Source organism: Argopecten irradians, chromosome 10, assembly GCF_041381155.1.
Source record: "Argopecten irradians isolate NY chromosome 10, Ai_NY, whole genome shotgun sequence".
NCBI lineage: Eukaryota > Metazoa > Mollusca > Bivalvia > Pectinida > Pectinidae > Argopecten > Argopecten irradians.
This window is the reverse complement of record NC_091143.1, coordinates 1,534,376-1,561,049: the sequence shown is the minus strand read 5'-3', so window position 1 is coordinate 1,561,049 and position 26,674 is coordinate 1,534,376. Positions and strand designations below refer to the sequence as shown.

At 36.2% G+C, this 26,674-nt stretch overlaps 2 protein-coding genes across 2 annotated transcripts in view; both read right to left on the bottom strand.

The window, feature by feature from the left end:
• The window catches only part of LOC138334025 (ras GTPase-activating protein 1-like), a 35,293-nt gene extending 29,011 nt beyond the window's left edge, over positions 1-6,282 (bottom strand). Inside the window, exons 1-7 of the mRNA XM_069282743.1 lie at positions 6,276-6,282; positions 5,981-6,032; positions 2,456-2,475; positions 1,883-2,075; positions 1,123-1,199; positions 467-639; positions 4-101 (exon numbers count right to left, since the gene is read on the bottom strand). Of these exons, the coding sequence (XP_069138844.1) occupies positions 4-101; positions 467-639; positions 1,123-1,199; positions 1,883-2,075; positions 2,456-2,475; positions 5,981-6,032; positions 6,276-6,282 (620 nt within the window). The remainder of the gene's footprint in view (positions 1-3; positions 102-466; positions 640-1,122; positions 1,200-1,882; positions 2,076-2,455; positions 2,476-5,980; positions 6,033-6,275) is intronic.
• Positions 6,283-15,107: 8,825 nt separating this feature from the next.
• On the bottom strand, positions 15,108-25,684 carry LOC138332875 (ras GTPase-activating protein 1-like). The gene is made up of 11 exons (XM_069280870.1): positions 24,475-25,684; positions 23,245-23,394; positions 22,731-22,866; positions 22,114-22,184; positions 21,798-21,915; positions 21,183-21,267; positions 20,824-20,968; positions 20,196-20,271; positions 16,275-16,380; positions 15,558-15,640; positions 15,108-15,202 (listed from the first exon to the last, which is right to left on the bottom strand). The coding sequence occupies exons 1-11, from the start codon at positions 24,639-24,641 to the stop codon at positions 15,125-15,127; spliced, it is 1,215 nt and encodes a 404-aa protein (XP_069136971.1). The 5' UTR covers positions 24,642-25,684; the 3' UTR covers positions 15,108-15,124.
• Between the last annotated feature and the right edge of the window lie 990 nt (positions 25,685-26,674).

Below are 26,674 nucleotides of genomic sequence, written 5' to 3'. Positions count from 1 at the left end.
TGCCTGAAGATCTGCAGTAGAGCTTTGGCTACCGGAATTCTATCATTACCACAGAGATTGAAGAGTTCCAGTATGTTACTGAGATCGCCATTAAGGATGAGCTGTCAAAAATAACCAACACATATATCCAAGGATGATACTTCTAATGTAACAAAGGACGTTGACTTCTCGAGAATCCAAGGACATTCTCGCATAATTAAACATGCTTTAAATTATGATGGAAAAAGAGCAAAAATCTTTATTTACACAGACCATAGGTAACAGCAAAATAATTCATACGGATATTTTATTTTTATTATATGAGGATTTATGTGGAAACAAAATGATTAAAAGGAAAGTTAAATATTGTAAAACACTACCAAATGTTGCCAGGAAAATGTATTGTTAACAAAATTGATTTAAAACAATACTGACCCAAAGCATTAATAATTAAGATCAGTCGGCCAAAAACATGTGGTAGGATTACCTCTTTCAATGTCAAGTACTTCTCCTCCGGCATTATAATCTCGTGAAGGTATCGAGCTCGAATACGTAAGGAGCCTGTGTCGCTACGCATGGCTGGGTTCAGGGCTTGTAACATATGCCATTTGTCGTAACAGTCTGTATCTTTTACATCTACCACTGGGATTGTAATATTGGCTGTAAATGTCAGAATTAGTATCCTCATCAAATATCTCAATTCTCACTGGGATGGTAAAACTTTCTAGTAGTCATTTGTAAATAAGATCAATTAAAAGTAGGAAAGGATAACTACAGCAGCAATCAACAAGTTGTTATAAACATCAGGCACCACACATTAAATATCTTTCACATTCCTGTATTTACCATAATTTTGTTTTATAGAATGTCACTCACCATTCATAATTTGGGGAATTACAACCTATACATAACGGTAAATCTGTGGAAGTTTGGGTCCAAATTTGACAAATAACCCCAGCACAAAGCACAACCTGTATAACAGTACATAGGTATCTTCACTATACCATTCCAACTGTTCATTGAGTAACTCAGGAAGTAACTCCCCAGTCTGTACTGTTGTGGTGAGGTTATATGTCCATAGTGTTGTCAAATCACTAAACAAACTCACAATCACTCCCACTCATTGTTGAGGATGACACTTACCAATTTCTTGATCTTTTGTTCGTCGGCTGTGATTGCAGATTGTTATGCTGAAATCCTCTATGTCACAAGGAATATCACTGCAATGTATAAGTTATATAAAGTAACAGGAGTTTGGTACTGATAGCTATAGTCATTCTACAGCAGATCAATTTGTGAATTTATGATGCCTCTTGATGATGAAGTTGATGTCAATATCACTGTAAATGTATTTTTTCAGTTTACTATAGAGCTACTAGATCCAGTAATTGAAGTTTCTGTAAACTGATTTAGGCATCAATGGTTTTTTTTTCTATAGGCAAATTTACAATTATACTATCTGTATTCTCTCACAATTATCATCCTATGAAGTGTTGGCTTTATATCTTGGATATACTCTTAAAATTAAGTTACCATATATCCAGTTATTTTCAAGGATTATGTGGCATATAGTCATGGTTACAAAAATTTGAACAATAGATTAATAATAAGTTAATTAAAGTTTCTCTTCAAAGCCAAACAATAAAATTTTCAATAACATGTCAAAGGTTAAGGTTATGGTTGTAAGTGAGAGTCATGGATTATTTTCCACACAGAAATAACCAGCTATATGGTTTGCTAAAATTTTTATTCAAGGTTAATAGAAATTTTGTTTACTCTAGTATAAACTTGTCGCCCCACATAGGGTTGGTTAATAGAAATTTTGTTGGTTAATATAAATTTTGTTTACTCTAGTATAAACTTGTCGCCCCACATAGGGTTGGTTAATAGAAATTTTGTTTACTCTAGTATAAACTTGTCGTCCCACATAGGATTGGTGCCCTCCTCCACTTGTGTGCGACAAACTCGCACGTTATTGAGAGATACTATACAGTACGGATGGAGGCGGCAGCGGTCTTGGTCGGTATGACTCGAGGTCAACACTCCACTGTAAGGTCGCGCTGCTTTTTCACGTGAACGAGATGGATCGGGTTGCGCTAGGGTTATTAAACAGTAAGGTCTTCTCAGTACCCTCTTCATCTGTGTTCTGTACAAAGTACATCCAATAATACACCTTTATCCATGGTCGTACATGGACCAGTATACAAACACCTTTATCCATGTCTGTAAAATACATCATAACACGATTCCGATATTTGCAACCTTTATCCATGTCATGTATATACATCAATATAAACTTTATCCACTGTCTGTAAAAATTACAACACATATACACCTTTATCTGTGTCTGTAAATACATCAATATACACCGTTTATTCCATGTCTGCTAAATACTTCAAATATACACCTTTATCTGTGTACTGTAAATAAATCAATAATACACCATAGTCCATGTCATGTGATTACATACACATACCTTCACTCTTATACCAATGTCTGAAAATACAAAGGCACATTATACACTTCTTTAACCATGTCTCTGTTATCCGTTCAAATATACACCTGTATCTGTGTCTGTTAAATACATCAATATACACACTTTATCCATGTCTGTAAATACACTAATATAACACCCTTATAATCCATATCTGTAAATACTTCTAATTTTAAACTTTATTCTCCATGTCTGTAATTATCATCTATATACGCACTTTATCCCCATGGCTCGTAAGATACATCAATATACACCTTTAACCATGTTCTGTAAATACACCCAATATACAAACAACCTTTATCCATGTCTGAGTAAATACATCAAATATACACCATTATCTAATGTCTGTAAATACATCAATATTCCCATTTCTTAATCTAGTGGACCTGTTACAATACATCAATATACACCTTTGATCCAGTCTGTAAATACATCAATATACATCTTTATCCATGTCTGTAAAATACATCAATAAACACCTTTATTGTGTGTCTGTAAATCACATCAATATTACACCTTTATCCATGTCTGTTCAAATACATCATTTAATCCTTTATCCCAGCTTGTAAATTACGTCAATGATACACCTTTTATCCATGTCCTGAATATACATCAATATACACCTTTATCCATGTCTGTAAATACATCAATAAACACTTTTATCCATGTCTGTAAATACATCAGCAATACACCTTTTTCTCCATGTCTGTAAATACACCAATATACACCTTTATCACATGTCTGTAATACACCCAATATACACCTTTATCCATGTCTGTAAGATACAACATTATTACCACTCATTTATCCATGTCTCTGTAAATACATCAATGTACTCCTTTAAATCCATGTCTGTAAATACATCAATTATACACCTTTTATTAGTGTCTGTAAATACATCAATATACACTTTAATCCATGTCTGTAAATCCTAATCTAATATACACCTTAATCTGGTGTCTGTAAATACACATATACACCTTTATCCAATCTGTAAATACATCCAATATACACCCTTTATCGGTGTCCCTGCAAATACATCAATTTACTAACTTTAACCCCATGTACTGTAGAATACATCAATAAACACCTTTTTACAATCCTTTCAATACATCAATGTACAGTTTATCCATGTCCTGTAAATACATCAATATACCAGCTTTATCCATGTCTGGTAAATACTTTCAATATTACCTCCTTTTATCTGTGTCTGTAATCATAATTCAATATATCACTTTAATCAAACTGTCTAGTACAATACATTTAACATTATAACACCCTCTTATCTGTGATCCTGTACAATACATCATCTTATACACTTTATAGCCATGTCTGTTAATACATCATTATGCCACCATGTAATTCATGTACAGTAAATACTTCAAATATACAACCTTTATCTGTGTCCCTGTAAAATACACTCAATATACTCACTATAATCTGTGTATTGTAAAACTGACATTCAATTATACAACCTTAATCCATGTCAGTAAATACTTCAATATACACCATTTATTCATGTCTGTAAAGACATCCGAATATATACCATAATCCATGTCTTGCAAATACACCAAATATACACCTTTATTCCATGTCTGTACATCTATCAATAATACACCTTTAATCCATATTCTGTAAATACATCAATAATACACCTTATTTTTCAATTGGTCTGTAAAATTACATCAATATACACATTTTATTAATGTCTGTAAATACATCAAATATACACCTTTTATCCATGTACTGTAAATACATCAATATTCACATTTATCAATGTCCTTAAAAACATCAATATACAACCTTTATCTGTGTTTGTAAATAACATCAATGATACAAACATTTATCCATGATTGTAAATACACTCAATATACACCTCTTATCTGTGTCTGTAAAATACTTAAATACTTACACCTTCATTCTGTGTCCTGATAATACATCAATTATACACATTTATCCATGTCTGTAATACAACCAATTACACCTTTATCCTGTCGTTAATACATCTATACTAACCACCTTTATCCAATGTCTGTAATATTATATCACTATACAACCTTTATCTATGTCTGTAAATAACATCAATATTACACCTTTATATCTGTGTCTTGTACATACATCAATATACACTTTTTTGAATCCCCCCCCATGATCTGTAAATACATCAATTATTACACCCTTATTATATGTCTGTAAATAAATCCATATACCACCTTTATCTGTGTCAGTAACATTCCTTCAATAATAAACCTTTATCCATGTCTGTAAATACATTAATATACACCTTTATCCATGTCTGTAAATACATCAATATACACCTTTATCTTTGTCTGTAAAAACATCAATATTACACCTTTATCGGTGGTCTGAAAATACAACAATATGAAAACCTTATTCCATGTCTTGTTAAATACATCAATATACAGTCTTATCATATCTTATAAATTAATTATCGTCTGCAATTGTATGAGAAATAGTGTATCAATAGTTCATCCCCCCGCTTGATCTAAATAACGAGGATCATCAACCCATGGCTCTAATAAGTTGCGTTATGTTTTTACACTAAAACTCACCTGAGCAAAATCGCTGTTTTCCGTACATAAATAATAGATTTGGTAGTGGTTAGGTAAGAACTGGCTATAGTTATAAGCCTGGGAGAGCAGTTTGGCCTAAACACAAACCATGAAATAAGTGTGTCAAAAGTGTAAACCATGAAATTCCATTTCATTTTTTAATATTTAAAAGGAGTGAATTTTGTCATTCTGACTTAACTGTAATGCACGAAAACAGATAAGATACCATCAATAAAACAAAATTTGGAAATAAAAAAAAGACTAGAACCAACTCGTTTTTATAAAATTGACAACATAAAAAATTGTGATTTTCTACAACCTTCAAAGGGGAGGATCATTCTAATTATCGACATCTCTTCCCATACTTTAACATTATTGTGATGAAACAATTGAATTGTATCTGTTTTACTTTTGTATGAAATGTCAAATCCTTGACACAAATTCTGTAAATCTATACCTCTAAGTAAAGTATGTGTTTAGTAATCAACCTACCTGCCAAAGAAGCTGTCATGGACATGGGTAGAAGAAGAACTGTAAAGTTTGAACTATGTATAGTAAGTAAGTATGTGTTTGTATCAACCTACCTGCCAAAGTAAGCTGTCATGGACTGGTAGGAGGAACTGTTAAGTTAGATCTATGTAAAGTAAGTATGTGTTAGTATCAACCTACCCTGCCAAAGATCGCTGTCATGGACTGATGGGTAGAAGGAACTGTAACGTTAGATCTATGTAAGTAAGTATGTGTTTGTGTATCAAACCTACCTGCCAAAGAAGCTTGTCATGGGACTGGGTAAGAAGTGAACTGTATGTTAGATCTATGTAAGTATGTATAGGTGTTTGTATCAACCCTACCTGCCAAAGAAGCTGTCATGGACTGGGTAGAAGGAACTGTAAGTTAGATCTATGTAAGTAAGTATGTGTTAGTATCAACCTACCTGCCAAAGAAGCTGTCATTGGACTGGGGTAGAAGGAACTGTACAGTTAGTACTATGTAAGTAAAGTATGGTGTTAGTAATCAAACCTACGTGTCCAAAGAAGCTGTCATGGAACTGGGTAGCGAAGAAGAACATGTAAGTTAGATCTAAAGTAAGTATGTGTATCAACCTTACCTTGTAAAGTATGTGTTATAATGTATAAACCTAACCTGCCAAAGAAGCTGTCATGGACTGGGTAGAAGGAACTGTAAGTTAGATCTATGTAAGTAAAGTATGTGTTTAGTTGTCAACCTACCTGCCATAAGAAGCTGTCATGGACAGGGTAGAATAGGAACTGTATGTTTAGATCTATGAGATACCTGTAAGTATGTGTGAACTGTGTTAGTTAGGTCTATGTAAGTATATGTGTCTTTGTATGTAAGTATGTGTTTATATCAACCTACCTGCCAAAGAAGCTGTCATGGACTGGGTAGAGGAACTGTAAGTGTAGATCTATGTAAGTAAGTATGTGTTTTGTATCAACCTACCTGCCAAAGAAGCTGTCATGGACTGGGTAGAAGGAACTGTAAGTTAGATCTATGTAAGTAAGTATGTGTTAGTATCAACCTACCTGCCAAGAAGCTGTCATGGACTGGGTAGAAGGAACTGTAAGTTAGATCTATGTAAGTAAGTACGTGTTTGTATCAACCTACCTGCCAAAGATGCTGTCATGGACTGGGTAGAAGGAACTGTAAGTTAGATCTATGTAAGTAAGTATGTGTGTCTATGTAAGTAAGTATGTGTTAGTATCAACCTACCTGCCAAAGAAGCTGTCATGGACTGGGTTAGAAGGAACTGTAAGTTAGATCTATGTAAGTATAGTATGTGTCTATTGTAATAAGTATGTGTTTATATCAACCTACCTGCCAAAGAAGCTGTCATGGACTGGGGTAGAAGGAACTGTAAGTTAGATCTATGTAAGTAAGTATGTGTTAGTATCAACCTACCTGCCAAAGAAGCTGTCATGGACTGGGTAGAAGGAACTGTACGTTAGATCTATGTAAGTAAGTATGTGTTAGTATCAACCTACCTGTCCTTAGAAGCTGTCATGGACTGGGTAGAAGGAACTGTAAGTTAGATCTATGTAAGTAAATGTATGTGTTTGTATCAACCTACCTGCCAAAGAAGCTGTCATGGACTGGGTTAGAAGGAACTGTAATGTTAGATCTATGTAAGTAAGTATGTGGTTAGTATCAACCTACCTGCCAAAGAAGCTGTCATGGTACCTGGTTGAAGAACTGTATGTTAGATCTAAGTAAGTAAGTATGTGTATTGTGTTTACTGAGTTTATCAACCTACCTGCCAAAGAAGCTGTCATGGACTGGGTAGAAGGAACTGTAAGTTAGATCTATGTAAGTAAGTATGTGTCTATGTAAGTAAGTATGTGTTAGTATCAACCTACCTGCCAAAGAAGCTGTCATGGACTTGGTAGAAGGAACTGTAAGTTAGATCTATGTAAAGTAAGTATGTGTGACTATGTAAGTAAGTATGTGTTTTTGTATCAACCTACCTGCCAAAGAAGCTGTGATGGACTGGGTAGAAGGAACTGTAAGTTAGATCTATGTAAGTAAGTATGTGTTTGTATCAACCTACCTGCCAAAAGAAGCTGTCATGGACCTGGGTAGAAGGAACTGTAAGTTAGATCTATGTAAGTAAGTATTGTGTTTGTATCAACCTACCTGCCAAAGAAGCTGTCATGGACTGGGTAGAAGGAACTGTAAGTTAGATCTATGTAAGTAAGTATGTGTTTGTATCAACCTACCTGCCAAAGAAGCTGTCATGGACTGGGTAGAAGGAACTGTAAGTTAGATCTATGTAAGTAAGTATGTGTTAGTATCAACCTACCTGCCAAAGAAGCTGGTCATGGACTGGGTAGAAGGAACTGTAAGTTAGATCTATGTAAGTAAGTTATGTGTTTGTACCAACCTACCTGCCAAAGAAGCTGTCATGGACTGGGTAGAAGGAACTGTAAGTTAGATCTAAGTGTAAGTAAGTGTGTTTTTAATCAAACCTACCTGCCAAAGAAGCTGTCATGGACTGGGTTAGAATAAAATGTAAGTTAGATCTATGTACAGTAAGTATGTGTGTTGTATCAACCTACCTGTCATAGAAGCTGTCATGGACTGGGTAGAAATGAACAGTAAGTTAGGTCTATGTAAGTAAGTATGTGTCTATGTAATAAGTATGTGTTAGTATCAACCTACCTGCCAAAGAAGCTGTCATGGACTGGGTAGAATGAACTGTAAGTTAGATCTATTTAAGTAAGTATGTGTTAGTATCAACCTACCTGTCATAGAAGCTGTCATGGACTGGGTAGAATGAACTGTAATGTTAGGTCTATGTAAGTAAGTATGTGTCTATGTAAGTAAGTATGTGTTAATATCAACCTACCTGCCAAAGAAGCTGTCATGGACTGGGTTAGGAGGAACTTTAAGTTAGATCTATGTAAGTAAGTATGTGTTAGTATCAACCTACCTGCCAAAAGAAGCTGTCATGGACAGGGTAGAAGGAACTTTAAGTTAGATCTATGTAAGTAAGTATGTGTTAGTATCAACCTACCTGCCAAAGAAGCTGTGATGGACTGGGTAGAAGGAAATGTAAGTTAGATCTATGTAAGTAAGTATGTGTCTATGGTAAGTAAGTATGTGTTAGTATCAACCTACCTGCCAAAGATGCTGTCATGGACTGGGTAGAAGGAACTGTACGTTAGATCTAAGTAAGTATGTAGTGTTTGTATCAACCTACCTGCCAAAGAAGCTGTCATGGACTGGGTAGAAGGAACTGTAAGTTAGATCTATGTAAGTAAGTATGTGTTAGTATCAACCTACCTGCCAAAGAAGCTGTCATGGACTGGGTAGAAGGAACTGTACGTTAGATCTATGTAAGTAAGTATGTGTTAGTATCAACCTACCTGTCATAGAAGCTGTCATTGACTGGGTAGAAGGAACTGTAAGTTAGATCTATGTAAGTAAGTATGTGTTTGTATCAACCTACCTGCCAAAGAAGCTGTGATGGACTGGGTAGAAGAAGGAACTGTAAGTTAGATCTATGTAAGTAAGTATGTGTTTGTACCAACCTACCTGCCAAAGAAGCTGTCATGGACTGGGTAGAAGGAACTGTAAGTTTGATCTATGTAAGTAAGTATGTGTTAGTATCAACCTACCTGCCAAAGAAGCTGTCATGGACTGGGTAGAAGGAACTGTAAGTTAGATCTATGTAAGTAAAGTATGTGTTTGTATCAACCTACCTGCCAAAGAAGCTGTCATGGACTGGGTAGAAGGAACTGTAAGTTAGATCTATGTAAGTAAGTATGTGTCTATGTAAGTAAGTATGTGTTAGTATCAACCTACCTGCCAAAGAAGCTGTCATGGACTGGGTAGAAGGAACTGTACGTAAGTTAGATCTATGTAAGTAAGTATGTGTTAGTATCAACCTACCTGCCAAAGAAGCTGTCATGGACTGGGTAGAAGGAACTGTAAGTTAGATCTATGTAAGTAAGTATGTGTTAGTATCAACCTACCTGCCAAAGAAGCTGTCATGGACAGGGTAGAAGGAACTGTAAGTTAGATCTATGTAAGTAAGTATGTGTTAGTATCAACCTACCTGCCAAAGAAGCTGTCATGAACTGGGTAAGAGGAACTTTAAGTTAGATCTATGTAAGTAAGTATGTGTTAGTATCAACCTACCTGTCAAAGAAGCTGTCATGGACTGGGTAGAAGGAACTGTACGTTAGATCTATGTAAGTAAGTATGTGTCTATGTAAGTAAGTATTGTGTTTGTATCAAACCCTACCTGCCAAAGAAGCTGTCATGGACTGGGTAGAAGGAACTGTAAGTTAGATCTATGTAAGTAAGTATGTGTTAGTATCAACCTACCTGCCAAAGAAGCTGTCATGGACTGGGTAGAAGGAACTGTACGTTAGATCTATGTAAGTAAGTATGTGTTAGTATCAAACCTACCTGTCAAAGAAGCTGTCATGGACTGGGTAGAAGGAACTGTAAGTTAGATCTATGTAAGTAAGTATGTGTTTGTATCAACCTACCTGCCAAAGAAGCTGTGTGATGGACTGGGTAGAAGGAACTGTAAGTTAGATCTATGTAAGTAAGTATGTGTTTAGTATCAACCTACCTGCCAAAGAAGCTGTCATGGACTGGGTAGAAGGAACTGTAAGTTAGATCTATGTAAGTAAGTATGTGTTTGTATCAACCTACCTGCCAAAGAAGCTGTCATGGACTGGGTAGAAGGAACTGTACGTTAGATCTATGTAAGTAAGTATGTGTTAGTATCAACCTACCTGCCAAAGAAGCTGTCATGGACTGGGTAGAAGGAACTGAACTGTAAGTTAGATCTATGTAAGTAAGTATGTGTTAGTATCAACCTACCTGCCAAAGAAGCTGTCATGGACTGGGTAGAAGGAACTGTAAGTTAGATCTATGTAAGTAAGTATGTGTTTGTATCAACCTACCTGTCAAAGAAGCTGTCATGGACTGGGTAGAAGGAACTGTAAGTTAGATCTATGTAAGTAAGTATTTGTTATATCAACCTACCTGCCAAAGAAGCTGTCATGGACTGGGTAGAAGGAACTGTAAGTTAGATCTATGTAAGTAAGTATGTGTTTGTATCAACCTACCTGCCAAAGAAGCTGTCATGGACTGGGTAGAAGGAACTGTAAGTTAGATCTATGTAAGTAAGTATGTGTCTATGTAAGTAAGTATGTGTTAGTATCAACCTACCTGCCAAAGAAGCTGTCATGGACTGGGTAGAAGGAACTGTAAGTTAGATCTATGTAAGTAAGTATGTGTTAGTATCAACCTACCTGCCAAAGAAGCTGTCATGGACTGGGTAGAAGGAACTGTAAGTTAGATCTATGTAAGTAAGTAATGTGTTGGATGTAGTATCATCACCTACCTGCCAAAGAAGCTGTCATGGACTGGGTAGAAGGAACTGTAAGTTAGATCTATGTAAGTAAGTATTTGTCTATGTAAGTAAGTATGTGTTAGTATCAACCTACCTGCCAAAGAAGCTGTCATGGACTGGGTAGAAGGAACTGTAAGTTAGATCTATGTAAGTAAGTATGTGTTTTAGTATCAACCTACCTGCCAAAGAAGCTGTCATGGACTGGGTAGAAGGAACTGTAAGTTAGATCTATGTAAGTAAGTATGTGTTAGTATCAACCTACCTGCCAAAGAAGCTGTCATGGACAGGGTAGAAGGAACTGTAAGTTAGATCTATGTAAGTAAGTATGTGTCTATGTAAGTAAGTATGTGTTAGTATCAACCTACCTGTCATAAGAAGCTGTCATGGACTGGGTAGAAGGAACTGTAAGTTAGATCTATGTAAGTAAGTATGTGTCTATGTAAGTAAGTATGTGTTAGTATCAACCTACCTGCCAAAGAAGCTGTCATGGACTGGGTAGAAGGAACTGTAAGTTAGATCTATGTAAGTAAGTATTTGTCTATGTAAGTAAGTATGTGTTAGTATCAACCTACCTGCCAAAGAAGCTGTCATGGACTGGGTAGAAGGAACTGTAAGTTAGATCTATGTAAGTAAGTATGTGTTAGTATCAACCTACCTGCCAAAGAAGCTGTCATGGACTGGGTAGAAGGAACTGTAAGTTAGATCTATGTAAGTAAGTATGTGTTAGTATCAACCTACCTGTCAAAGAAGCTGTCATGGACTGGGTAGAAGGAACTGTAAGTTAGATCTATGTAAGTAAGTATGTGTCTATGTAAGTAAGTATGTGTTAGTATCAACCTACCTGCCAAAGAAGCTGTCATGGACTGGGTAGAAGGAACTGTAAGTTAGATCTATGTAAGTAAGTATGTGTTAGTATCAACCTATGTAAGTAAGTATGTGTTAGTAGTATCAACCTACCTGCCAAAGAAGCTGTCATGGACAGGGTAGAAGGAACTGTAAGTTAGATCTATGTAAGTAAGTATGTGTTAGTATCAACCTACCTGCCAAAGAAGCTGTCATGGACTGGGTAGAAGGAACTGTATGTTAGATCTATGTAAGTAAGTATGTGTTAGTATCAACCTACCTGTCAAAGAAGCTGTCATGGACTGGGTAGAAGGAACTGTAAGTTAGATCTATGTAAGTAAGTATGTGTTTGTATCAACCTACCTGCCAAAGAAGCTGTCATGGACTGGGTAGAAGGAACTGTAAGTTAGATCTATGTAAGTAAGTATGTGTTAGTATCAACCTACCTGCCAAAGAAGCTGTCATGGACTGGGTAGAAGGAACTGTAAGTTAGATCTATGTAAGTAAGTATGTGTTAGTATCAACCTACCTGCCAAAGAAGCTGTCATGGAACTGGGTAAGAGGAACTTTAAGTTAGATCTATGTAAGTAAGTATGTGTTTAGTATCAACCTACCTGCCAAAGAAGCTGTCATGAACTGGGTAGAAGGAACTTTAAGTTAGATCTATGTAAGTAAGTATGTGTTAGTATCAACCTACCTGCCAAAGAAGCTGTCATGGACTGGGTAGAAGGAACTGTAAGTTAGATCTATGTAAGTAAGTATGTGTTTGTATCAACCTACCTGCCAAAGAAGCTGTCATGGACTGGGTAGAAGGAACTGTAAGTTAGATCTATGTAAGTAAGTATGTGTTAGTATCAACCTACCTGCCAAAGAAGCTGTCATGGACTGGGTAGAAGGAACTGTAAGTTAGATCTATGTAAGTAAGTAGATCTATGTAAGTAAGTATGTGTTTGTATCAACCTACCTGCCAAAGAAGCTGTCATGGACTGGGTAGAAGGAACTGTAAGTTAGATCTATGTAAGTAAGTATGTGTTTGTATCAACCTACCTGCCAAAGAAGCTGTCATGGACTGGGTAGAAGGAACTGTAAGTTAGATCTATGTAAGTAAGTATGTGTTTGTATCAACCTACCTGCCAAAGAAGCTGTCATGGACTGGGTAGAAGGAACTGTAAGTTAGATCTATGTAAGTAAGTATGTGTTAGTATCAACCTACCTGCCAAAGAAGCTGTCATGGACTGGGTAGAAGGAACTGTAAGTTAGATCTATGTAAGTAAGTATGTGTTAGTATCAACCTACCTGCCAAAGAAGCTGTCATGGACTGGGTAGAAGGAACTGTAAGTTAGATCTATGTAAGTAAGTATGTGTCTATGTAGTAAGTATGTGTTTGTATCAACCTACCTGCCAAAGAAGCTGTCATGGACTGGGTAGAATGAACTGTAAGTTAGATCTATGTAAGTAAGTATGTGTTAGTATCAACCTACCTGCCAAAGAAGCTGTCATGGACTGGGTAGAAGGAACTGTAAGTTAGATCTATGTAAGTAAGTATGTGTTAGTATCAACCTACCTGCCAAAGAAGCTGTCATGGACTGGGTAGAAGGAACTGTAAGTTAGATCTATGTAAGTAAGTATGTGTTAGTATCAACCTACCTGTCATAGAAGCTGTCATGGACTGGGTAGAAGGAACTGTAAGTTAGATCTATGTAAGTAAGTATGTGTCTATGTAAGTAAGTATGTGTTAGTATCAACCTACCTGCCAAAGAAGCTGTCATGGACTGGGTAGAAGGAACTGTAAGTTAGATCTATGTAAGTAAGTATGTGTTAGTATCAACCTACCTGCCAAAGAAGCTGTCATGGACTGGGTAGAAGGAACTGTAAGTTAGATCTATGTAAGTAAGTATGTGTTAGTATCAACCTACCTGCCAAAGAAGCTGTCATGGACTGGGTAGAAGGAACTGTAAGTTAGATCTATGTAAGTAAGTATGTGTTAGTATCAACCTACCTGCCAAAGAAGCTGTCATGGACAGGGTAGAAGGAACTGTAAGTTAGATCTATGTAAGTAAGTATGTGTTTATGTATCAAACCTACCTGCCAAAGAAGCTGTCATGGACTGGGTAGAAGGAACTGTAAGTTAGATCTATGTAAGTAAGTATGTGTTTGTATCAACCTACCTGCCAAAGAAGCTGTCATGGACTGGGTAGAAGGAACTGTAAGTTAGATCTATGTAAGTAAGTATGTGTTAGTATCAACCTACCTGCCAAAGAAGCTGTCATGGACTGGGTAGAAGGACGTAACTGTAAGTTATGTTTATCTATGTAAGTAATAGTGTTTTGTATCAACCTACCTGCCAAAGAAGCTGTCATGGACTGGGTAGAAGGAACTGTAAGTTAGATCTATGTAAGTAAGTATGTGTTAGTATCAACCTACCTGCCAAAGAAGCTGTCATGGACTGGGTAGAAGGAACTGTAAGTTAGATCTATGTAAGTAAGTATGTGTTAGTATCAACCTACCTGCCAAAGAAGCTGTCATGGACTGGGTAGAAGGAACTGTATGTTAGATCTATGTAAGTAAGTATGTGTTTTTATCAACCTACCTGCCAAAGAAGCTGTCATGGACTGGGTAGAAGGAACTGTAAGTTAGATCTATGTAAGTAAGTATGTGTTAGTATCAACCTACCTGCCAAAGAAGCTGTCATGGACTGGGTAGAAGGAACTGTAAGTTAGATCTATGTAAGTAAGTATGTGTTAGTATCAACCTACCTGCCAAAGAAGCTGTCATGGACTGGGTAGAAGGAACTGTAAGTTAGATCTATGTAAGTAAGTATGTGTTTGTATCAACCTACCTGTCATAGAAGCTGTCATGGACTGGGTAGAAGGAACTGTAAGTTAGATCTATGTAAGTAAGTATGTGTCTATGTAAGTAAGTATGTGTTAGTATCAACCTACCTGCCAAAGAAGCTGTCATGGACTGGGTAGAAGGAACTGTAAGTTAGATCTATGTAAGTAAGTATGTGTTTGTATCAACCTACCTGCCAAAGAAGCTGTCATGGACTGGGTAGAAGGAACTGTAAGTTAGATCTATGTAAGTATGTGTTAGTATCAACCTACCTGCCAAAGAAGCTGTCATGGACTGGGTAGAAGGAACTGTAAGTTAGATCTATGTAAGTATGTGTTAGTATCAACCTACCTGCCAAAGAAGCTGTCATGGACTGGGTAGAAGGAACTGTAAGTTAGATCTATGTAAGTAAGTATGTGTTTGTATCAACCTACCTGCCAAAGAAGCTGTCATGGACTGGGTAGAAGGAACTGTAAGTTAGATCTATGTAAGTAAGTATGTGTTTGTATCAACCTACCTGCCAAAGAAGCTGTCATGGACTGGGTAGAAGGAACTGTAAGTTAGATCTATGAGGCCCTTAGGTTTGGATCTCTGTCAAAATATCACAATATTATTAATACTCCTACAAGCTTATCATATAGAAAATCTACACAAAATATAATGGAGTTTAACAAATCAAGTCTCTATATAAGTTCATGAATGAGGATGAAGTAAAGATATGTTTGAAAAACTTGCTATTGCAATGTTAATTTTTCAGGTATAAATCTTGACAGACTTTCAGATGTTGTAACCGACCTTAAAAGTCAAGGTCAAGGGTAATCTATCTACATTACATTTTACCCTTGTTCATATAAAACATTACTCTGGTCTTACTGTTTGGTCTAAATACAGCCATTGTGGTTTAAAATTCTATTCTAAAATGATTTCTCTTCTCTACACCACATACCTTTTCATTCTCCATGAAGCAGAGCTGGCGATCATGTCCCAGAAGCACAAAGAACATGCTCTTCCACTTTTTCACCTTTTGACCTGAAAACAAATATATATATAATGTTCATGTATTCTATAGCAAAGTCTTTTGATAATGAAAACAATTTCACAATAAGGAATTTGACCAATTAAATGAGAATCACATGATATTTTACCATGTTTGTTATCAATTATAATCGGAGATTATTGACTCACTAGATCTCTATTGCTTGTAGCTATGTTGAAGAGACATGTTTAGCTTCATGTCAAAATCATTACAGTATTTGGTACATTTTTTAAAAACTTTTCAAGTTTTCTAATGTATCGTAAATTGGGATATTTTAGAAGTGGTCATATTTTGGCTTATTTGGCACAAAAGCACCAAAATTTAACACACCAAAATTTGGCTATGTATTTATTTGTTTGTATATAACAATCAATACATCTACATGCCATTTATTAGGTATGTGAAGACGTACTCACGTTTAAATATCTCAATTGCATTACAAAAACATACATTTAAGGTATGTGCTGTCAACAGGAACAATTTTCCCAATGCCAAAATATCCTAATTTATGGTACCACTTTTTAAAGCAAATTCAAACATTCTTTGAAAACATATTTGTAAAACCTATATTCACTCTTCTGAAAATGACTTATCTATTCAACCAGCTTCATAGTGAAGGATACATACTTTTTTTGATGAAGAGGTATCCCTGCATGTCCAGTTTCTGTCCACGCCCTGTGATAGGGCCACGCGAACTTTGTCGAATGGAGTCATACAAATGTTCTGCTGATCCCTAAAATTTCAAAATTACTATTATTATTCAAATAATTCACTCTTTATGGTGTCAAAAAGCGTTGGTATTTCAAAAGATTAACTATACATATGCTTCCATGCATTGTCCCTTCTTAAATCATATTTAGTGAATTAGTAATGATACTAGTTTAAATACTAAAGTGATGCCAAAATATAAAGCCTTCCAGCTAGTTTATTGATATCATACAGCTTCACATTGTCATTATTACCATGTACTGATCTCTTCCAATGACTATCCCTGTGTAACAACGTTCTACAATCTCTTACTGATCTCTTCTAATGACTATCCCTGTGTTACAACGTTCTACAATCTCTTACTGATCTTAATGACTATCTCTGTGTAACAACGTTCTACAATCTCTAACTGACCTCTTCTAATGACTATCCCTGTGTAACAACGTTCTACAATCTCTAACTGACCTCTTCTAATGACTATCCCTGTGTAACAACGTTCTACAATCTCTTACTGATCTCTTCTAATGACTATCCCTGTGTAACAACGTTCTACAATCTCTTACTGACCTCTTCTAATGACTATCCCTGTGTAACAACGTTCTACAATCTCTAACTGACCTCTTCTAATGACTATCCCTGTGTAACAACGTTCTACAATCTATAACTGACCTCTTCTAATGACTATCCCTGTGTAACAACGTTCTACAATCTCTTACTGATCTCTTCTAATGACTATCCCTGTGTAACAACGTTCTACAATCTCTTACTGACCTCTTCTAATGACTATCCCTGTGTAACAATGTTCTACAATCTCTAACTGACCTCTTCTAATGACTATCCCTGTGTAACAACGTTCTACAATCTCTTACTGACCTCTTCTAATGACTATCCCTGTGTAACAACGTTCTACAATCTCTTACTGACCTCTTCCAATGACTATCCCTGTGTTACAACGTTCTACAATCTCTAACTGACCTCTTCTAATGACTATCCCTGTGTAACAACGTTCTACAATCTCTTACTGATCTCTTCTAATGACTATCCCTGTGTAACAACGTTCTACAATCTCTAACTGACCTCTTCTAATGACTATCCCTGTGTAACAACGTTCTACAATCTCTTACTGATCTCTTCTAATGACTATCCCTGTGTAACAACGTTCTACAATCTCTTACTGACCTCTTCCAATGACTATCCCTGTGTAACAACGTTCTACAATCTCTTACTGACCTCTTCTAATGACTATCCCTGTGTAACAATGTTCTACAATCTCTTACTGATCTCTTCCAATGACTATCCCTGTGTAACAACGTTCTACAATCTCTTACTGATCTCTTCCAATGACTATCCCTGTGTAACAACGTTCTACAATCTCTTACTGATCTCTTCCAATGACTATCTCTGTGTAACAACGTTCTACAATCTCTTACTGATCTCTTCCAATGACTATCTCTGTGTAACAGCGTTCTACAATCTCTTACTGATCTCTTCCAATGACTATCTCTGTGTAACAACGTTCTACAATCTCTTACTGATCTCTTCCAATGACTATCCCTGTGTAACAATGTTCTACAATCTCTTACTGATCTCTTCCAATGACTATCCCTGTGTAACAACGTTCTACAATCTCTTACTGATCTCTTCCAATGACTATCCCTGTGTAACAGCGTTCTACAATCTCTTCCTTACCTTACACACAGGTGTGACCAAGGTAAAACGTTCTACAATCTCTTCCTTACCTTACACACAGGTGTGACCAAGGTAAAACGTTCTACAATCTCTTCCTTACCTTACAGACAGGTGTGACCAAGGTAAAACGTTCTACAATCTCTTCCTTACCTTACACACAGGTGTGACCAAGGTAAAACGTTCTACAATCTCTTCCTTACCTTACACACAGGTGTGACCAAGGTAAAACTTTCTACAATCTCTTCCTTACCTTACACACAGGTGTGACCAAGGTAAAACGTTCTACAATCTCTTCCTTACCTTACACACAGGTGTGACCATGGTAAAACGTTCTACAATCTCTTCCTTACCTTACACACAGGTGTGACCAAGGTAAAACGTTCTACAATCTCTTCCTTACCTTACACACAGGTGTGACCAAGGTAAAACTTTCTACAATCTCTTCCTTACCTTACACACAGGTGTGACCAAGGTAAAACGTTCTACAATCTCTTCCTTACCTTACAGACAGGTGTGACCAAGGTAAAACGTTCTACAATCTCTTCCTTACCTTACACACAGGTGTGACCAAGGTAAAACGTTCTACAATCTCTTCCTTACCTTACACACAGGTGTGACCAAGGTAAAACGTTCTACAATCTCTTCCTTACCTTACAGACAGGTGTGACCAAGGTAAAACGTTCTACAATCTCTTCCTTACCTTACACACAGGTGTGACCAAGGTAAAACGTTCTACAATCTCTTCCTTACCTTACACACAGGTGTGACCAAGGTAAAACGTTCTACAATCTCTTCCTTACCTTACACACAGGTGTGACCAAGGTAAAACGTTCTACAATCTTTTCCTTACCTTACACACAGGTGTGACCAAGGTAAAACGTTCTACAATCTCTTCCTTACCTTACACACAGGTGTGACCAAGGTAAAACGTTCTACAATCTCTTCCTTACCTTACACACAGGTGTGACCAAGGTAAAACGTTCTACAATCTCTTCCTTACCTTACACACAGGTGTGACCAAGGTAAAACGTTCTACAATCTCTTCCTTACCTTACACACAGGTGTGACCAAGGTAAAACGTTCTACAATCTCTTCCTTACCTTACACACAGGTGTGACCAAGGTAAAACGTTCTACAATCTCTTCCTTACCTTACAGACAGGTGTGACCAAGGTAAAACGTTCTACTACAATCTCTTCCTTACCTTACAGACAGGTGTGACCAAGGTAAAACGTTCTACAATCTCTTCCTTACCTTACACACAGGTGTGACCAAGGTAAAACGTTCTACAATCTCTTCCTTACCTTACACACAGGTGTGACCAAGGTAAAACGTTCTACAATCTCTTCCTTACCTTACACACAGGTGTGACCAAGGTAAAACGTTCTACAATCTCTTCCTTACCTTACACACAGGTGTGACCAAGGTAAAACGTTCTACAATCTCTTCCTTACCTTACAGACAGGTGTGACCAAGGTAAAACGTTCTACAATCTCTTCCTTACCTTACACACAGGTGTGACCAAGGTAAAACGTTCTACAATCTCTTCCTTACCTTACACACAGGTGTGACCAAGGTAAAACGTTCTACAATCTCTTCCTTACCTTACACACAGGTGTGACCAAGGTAAAACGTTCTACAATCTCTTCCTTACCTTACACACAGGTGTGACCAAGGTAAAACGTTCTACAATCTCTTCCTTACCTTACACACAGGTGTGACCAAGGTAAAACGTTCTACAATCTCTTCCTTACCTTACAGACAGGTGTGACCAAGGTAAAACTTTCTACAATCTCTTCCTTACCTTACACACAGGTGTGACCAAGGTAAAACTTTCTACAATCTCTTCCTTACCTTACACACAGGTGTGACCAAGGTAAAACGTTCTACAATCTCTTCCTTACCTTACACACAGGTGTGACCAAGGTAAAACGTTCTACAATCTCTTCCTTACCTTACACACAGGTGTGACCAAGGTAAAACGTTCTACAATCTCTTCCTTACCTTACACAGGTGTGACCAAGGTAAAACGTTCTACAATCTCTTCCTTACCTTACACACAGGTGTGACCAAGGTAAAACGTTCTACAATCTCTTCCTTACCTTACACACAGGTGTGACCAAGGTAAAACGTTCTACAATCTCTTCCTTACCTTACACACAGGTGTGACCAAGGTAAAACTTTCCACAATTTCTTCTTTCTTGTACCTGTCAATTATTGCCTCCAACCTGAAACAGGTAATTCCACAATACATCAGAAAATCATTATTAAAGCACTTCCTTTCTCTGCCATGGACTGAACTTAAATCACTTTACGGATGGCATTTTTACATGTCAAGACAAGTTAATCCATTACACTCCTTACTAGCCTTGACAGAATCCACCGTTTTACGGTGCTTTATTACGGCTGCCATCTGGTGGCAAAACCTTTCACTTCAGTCCAGTTCAGAATGACGTAAATTCTGACCAATCTGAGTGCTCGTTTCTTTCTTGAAGGTCGCTAATTTTAGCGCTACTTTCGTTTTCAGCCACGTTATTGATTTGTAACGGGCGTTCTGATTGTGCTATCGATTCTCACTGCAGCCAATCAGCGCGCTGGTTTCCAAGGTAAAGTAAAAGCGGTTCAAGAGGCCAAGGGATCATCGACGTATGTCGGTATCGCTTGGTAGAGGAAGGTGTACAGATGGCTAGTCCTCAATATACAGAATATAGATTCAATAAACAAGAGCAGTACTCATATTTAACTATTAGGTATTCTTGTTATCTTTTTAATGACCATACCCATCAAAGTATCGTCCTCCCATAAACAGTTGTCTCCCTTCCTTCTCTATGCGGAATCTCTGTACAGTCTTGTCACATAGGACAAACAGGGAATAGTTCCCGGGGGAATTTTCACTTGGACGTACCAGAAAACTTCCTTGGCCAGCTACAACAGAATAACCAAATAGTTCATTTGATATGTATTAAAGGATATCAACAGTGTAAGTGATTTTAGTCAGCTAGATGTTAAAAAAGCTGAACATTCTGGATAAGTTTTCAAAATTTCACCCTGAACTAAAATAGGATCTAATTTATAATTAAACTTTACTGTCCATTCACTTGCTTGTCATAGATAATCAGTTACAAGTTGGTTAACAAACCTTTTCTGAGTTTCTCCACAGCGTCCTCTTTCGTTATACCGGGGTGGAAATACGGCAGTGTCTCATCAGGGTCGATAGTGCCATTCTATAAAGATAGATACATAATCTTAAGAACACTGACTTTAACAATGTACTGCTAAAGTAATGTAGAAGTATGGAGGTCAACAGAAGACCAAAGGTGATTAACTTTGTCTTTTTTCCCAGTGCTGTTCCTCAACAGTTCTTAAGATTATGAATGACATTGTGATGACTCCAGTGGCAACATTAAATATCCTAAAATTCAAACTCAGAAAAAAAAAAACATTGCATAACAATTCAAGTACAAAATCCTTTAAATTGTTCAGCCATTGACAAAGACCTTTGGTGAACTGTGACTGTGCCCAGTGTACAGTGTACAAACTGTTAAAACATGTAGCTGGTAATTTTTTCCAAGTTGATCATTTTGCCACTTTGCAGAACAGTTATGTGATAACAAAAATTTTATCCAGGAAATAAGTGCTAGGTAAATCATATACATACTATGTTTAAATGATTACAAAATTTTAATTAACTACAATAGAATTTTCTTTTTGTTTTTGATACATGAAAATATCTTGCTGGATTGTGTGTGCTTACCAAGTCCTCGACCAGTGCCTCATGAATCTGTCCTTCCTTGTTGGTCCTCTGGGCCTCCACCCAGAGCCATCCATCCCCCATCTCATTTAATACCACAAACACATCTCCCTTCTCAAAGCTGAAACAAAAGATACGTTTTTTTTAACCAATTATCTCCCTTTTAACAGCAGAGTGATATCAATCATTCATTACTAATCAATATGTCATGTTGTTGTTTACAAATTGGAAACTTTTATTTGTGTAAATATATGAGGAGTGGCATAATCAATATCCTAAATTCTGAGGATAAACTTGTTGTATAGGATTTTGAACTTACCTGAGCTCATCCGTCTCTGGCATTTTTGAGAAGGGAAGATGTGCGATAACACGTCTGCGGTCATCAACAGGCTAAAAATGTAACAATGAATAGATGAAGAATACAGTCATTAATAAGTATTACAAGTGAAGTATTAAAGAACTCTTATTGACATAATACTGTCAACACCTCAAGGACATCATCATTTTTAATTTTCATTGTTGGAGTGAAAGTTAATGATAGTAAATTAAATACAGGTACAATAAAATTGAAATTAAAATAAATAAAATATCAAAGATCCAAAGTCATGAATAAAATTTCCTATGTTTATTGCAATCAAAATGCCCCTATTTAAGAGACAGCAGTACTTTAAATAGATAACTTTTGAAAAGGCTAGTTTTTTTCATACCTAAACCTTCGGAATGTAGATTTCAGTATTTTTTTTATTAATTTGGCAAGGTCATTTGCAATTCACATTTACGCACTTACACAACAAGCACCTCAGTGACTTGAACAACACAAATCCTCATCTGCTAACATTTGTAATCCATGGCGAGGTCAGAATCATTTATTCAGATTTTGTGTATGTTATATGATTGCTTGTGTTACCTTCAGATATAAAATCATTGCTATATTACCTCAGGAGGAGGGACAGGCAGCTTCAGCTGTTCTTCCTTAAGGAGATACGACTCTGATGTATAATAGCCTACCAGGAGATTCAACGTCTCAAATCTACGGCCACCGATGTAGTAATCACCGCATATAGCAGAGATCCTGTTAGCAAACAATCATCATCATCATTCCCATCATCATCATCATCATCCCCATCATCATTTTCCATTTTATTTTATTCATGCTTATTATATTTAGGACTAAGCTGTCTTTCTTATTCTGTGATCTTGAAAAAATCAATTTTTACTGCAAAGTCAATCAAAATCATGATTTTATGGCATCATCTTTCATAGCTAAATCAAGTATTATATATATTAACACTTGTATGACCTTCAAAAGACTTTTAAAATCACTTCAAGGGTCAATGCAGAAAAAAAACTCCCCAACATATACTCTAGATTCAACATCACTGTTAGACAGCAGGAAAATAAAGATTTCCATACATAGCACTTTCAATGATGACATAAAACCTAAACAAACCTGAAATGGGTGAGTCCATTCTTGCCCAGGTATGACAGGACATAGGATCCAGATTTACTCTCACTCTCTCTTACAAGGTAGCTGCCTATTTCACCAGCTGACCGAAGGCGTTCCTCTGCTGTCTGACGCCCCAGGCGCCCATGGTACCATCTACACAACAAAACAAAAAGTGATCATAATTTTCCAGCTATCATCAAAGAACTTAACTTTTCATTTTGCTGAAAGGTAACAGATCTCTAAATGCATCAACTTTGTTACTTGGTAACTACAGGTTAAACTTGATTTCAAATTTATTTCAGTTCCTTTTAACAAAATTTGATTGCCATACTAGTGCATGTCATGTAAACTGGGAGTCAACTCAGATGTATCTAACATGAATTCCAAAGTTTTGAAAATGGGTCATGGAAATAAAGGTTTGCTGTCTTTTTTATTGTAATTACGCGATTTATGATTTATAAACATTTATTTATCTGTATCCTGACCACATTTTATATCTACCGGTATGTGTGACTCAGTTGATAAGTCAGTTCATAAACCAAGTTCCGAGAGCTTTAAGTAATACTCCTACACAAATCCTGCCTTCTTCCTTATAGCAGTTATATACATAGTTATCTCCCTTTGCAATGCCTCAATGTTATAAATGGAACATCCATTTCATAAATCTGCTTAATGTCGCACAATCAAATTAATGTTGTTTCTGCTCAAATATTTTTCACATTGCAAAGTCAAACATGCTAGTCTTTATAAGTCAGATTTGATGGCTATTACACTAAAGTTTCAAAACACGAGTAACAATATTCAGGTCAACAAAGTGGCTGGTTTATAAATCCATGGATGGTTTTTCTCTACATATAAATTGATGTCATGAGGTCAAATAAGCTTACAGCACACTAGAACATTAAAACTAGACAGACAAATGACATGTACCATTATTGTTACAATCATTTTAATGCATTTACCAAGTAGCACTACGCAAATGTACTTATTCAACTTCTAGCCAATCCCAAATATGGAAAGATTGCATTGTTTACATAATCATATTGACAAATAAATATCCGTACAAATGACCTTACAGGTCGCACAGTTTGTGTAAAACTAAATTTTGGAAGTAATCATGCTTTCTCTAATCACCAGCAGAGGCGAGTAATGTAACCCCACCATACTCCAAAATAAAACAAACTTGTCTGCGAGTTTGAGAAAGTTTCGACAGTTCCTTGCTAAATGACCTACTGGTTTTCCGGCGGTGCGGTCATCGGAATGACCACTGTTTCCTCCACACATTCCTGTGTTTCAGAGAGCGGGTCATCGTCATCCCCGACCTCCATGGTAGCGCTATCATCCGTTGTTCCTCCCGGAGACGTCGGACTCCAGGCACCCGACTTGTTGTGGTCGGCCATTTTCCGCGTGTGCGCCGCAGAATGCTAATCTCAATTCTGATTGGTCGAAATTGTTTCCCGCCATCAGGTACAGATTTTGTTTTCTGGGGATGCTGGATACGTCTAATGTAGAATGAATATTCACAACTTCCTATATAAACTGACAGTTTACAGTATACATGTAAATTTAGTTACTATTGGATCATTGGGTCATCATTACTTTAACGTTTTGGGAATATATAAATTGGTTCAGAAATCATTTCAATATTAAAGTTGTGTATTTGACTTTTTTTCTTTGATTTTTTCATGATATCATCTATTGAGGAATTTCAACCAAGTTTGGTGTACTTATACAGAATTTCTACACTTTAAGCTCATAGATTCTAGTATTAACATAATTTTCCTTTTTCAACGGTATTTTTTGAGAAAGCCTATTTCATTACCATGCAAATCTTTTCTTCGCCATTTTGGTAAGAACAATTAAAGAAGAAAATAACGTCATAAACTTGAAGTGGTGTGCATAAGTTGATCAGCATAACTATTGATATTTTGAAAACAAAGCATCAGAAAATCATGCAAATGTTATGAGCTGAGAGTGTAGATAATTTTCTTCAATTACGCCAAATTTGGTTAAAATCCATCGATAGATAAAGAAAATTGAAAGAAAAAATGTAAAAATATAGAAAAAGAAAGAAAAAATATTGTTACATTTCGTACGTCTAATTTAAATTTGCCCATAGAAACGGGGCGATAGGCTTATATACCACGCAATGACAGAATTTGTCCCTTATGTTCAGACGGTATTGGTGACGAATTTCATTATCTATTTACTTGTACTCACATATCAGTTAATGAAATTTGCCAAATACATGTACATATACCAAACTATTTTACGAACCCTAATATAAAAAAATGAAAGGTCTAATCTCACTGTAACGTACGTATTCTTTCGCAACTTAGCAGGTTTATTGAAAAATTAGAAAAAAATATTTGTAATAATTAGATTAATTAAGTGCGTTATTTTCTGTATTATACCAATGTTGTGTAATGCTATGTTGATTGTGTTCCATCATGTCAAAATGTAATGTACTGATTTGACCTTTTGTTACACCACGTGACGTACATGTCAGTGTGTCAGAGCGTAATAAAGAGATTTGAATTATGGAAAGCCCATACATCTTTGTTCTAAGATTTTTTTATTGACACCTCCATTTAAAATGAAGGTGTGAAAGCAAAAGGAAATAAAATATACCTAATAATACCTAGGAATATACAAAAATGTACATGTAATGTCGTACCAAGGATTTATATGTGAGACTTATGAATACTTGGTAGTACGCATATAAAACATAAATACAAGTTGACTTATTCAGCAACAAAAATAGTATTAAGTAAGTACGGAATTATTTCAACTAATGCAAATTATTTCAGTCAAGAACTGTAAATACGGTATCGTGGGATGTAGTAATCTTGACTTCCATAACTTCTAACGTATTAGTAAGAATGTTAAGCCTGTGACGCTACCCAAATTGGAAAACTTTTTGAAGATAATTGTGAAAAATTTCTAGCGTATGCATGAATCCAGATTTTTCTCTTAACTTTCCACAAACAGATGCTTTCAGTTTTAATTTCATGATGTCAGTAGTGCATATATTTTGAAAGATCTTGAAGCATATCCTGTTTAACCCCGTGTTTCAGCAGGTCCTGTTTAACCCCGTGTTTCAGCAGGTTCGAGTACCCAAAATAGAACACCTCCTAAATATAGTTTGATCAAAAAATGTATAGATATCTTGAAAAATATTTGAATTAATTTAAGTAAAGTTCAAACATTTTTTAGTTTGTTTAAGTCAAATATCTGTCAAAAATACCCCATTGTGCATAGAGTGTCTAGTGTAGGTTTTTTCTTGTTAAAAAATATATTGTGTTCTTAGGGTTGTCGCACGACGTCGTTTCCCGGATTTTTCACAAATTCATTATTTTCGTTTTTAAATACAGAAAGTAAGCATCTAGAAAGAAAACGACATTTAATAATTGTCACAGTTACTATTCAGCAT

Coding starts and splice junctions, on each gene's coding strand:
- LOC138332875 (XM_069280870.1), bottom strand. CDS start 24,641: ATGGCCGACCACAACAAGTCGGGTGCCTGGAGTCCGACGTCTCCGGGA. Junction 21,916..22,113: donor CCAGAGACGGATGAGCTCAG/GTAAGTTCAAAA, acceptor CTTTTGTTTCAG/CTTTGAGAAGGGAGATGTGT. Junction 16,381..20,195: donor TGGTCACACCTGTGTGTAAG/GTAAGGAAGAGA, acceptor TTGAAATTTTAG/GGATCAGCAGAACATTTGTA.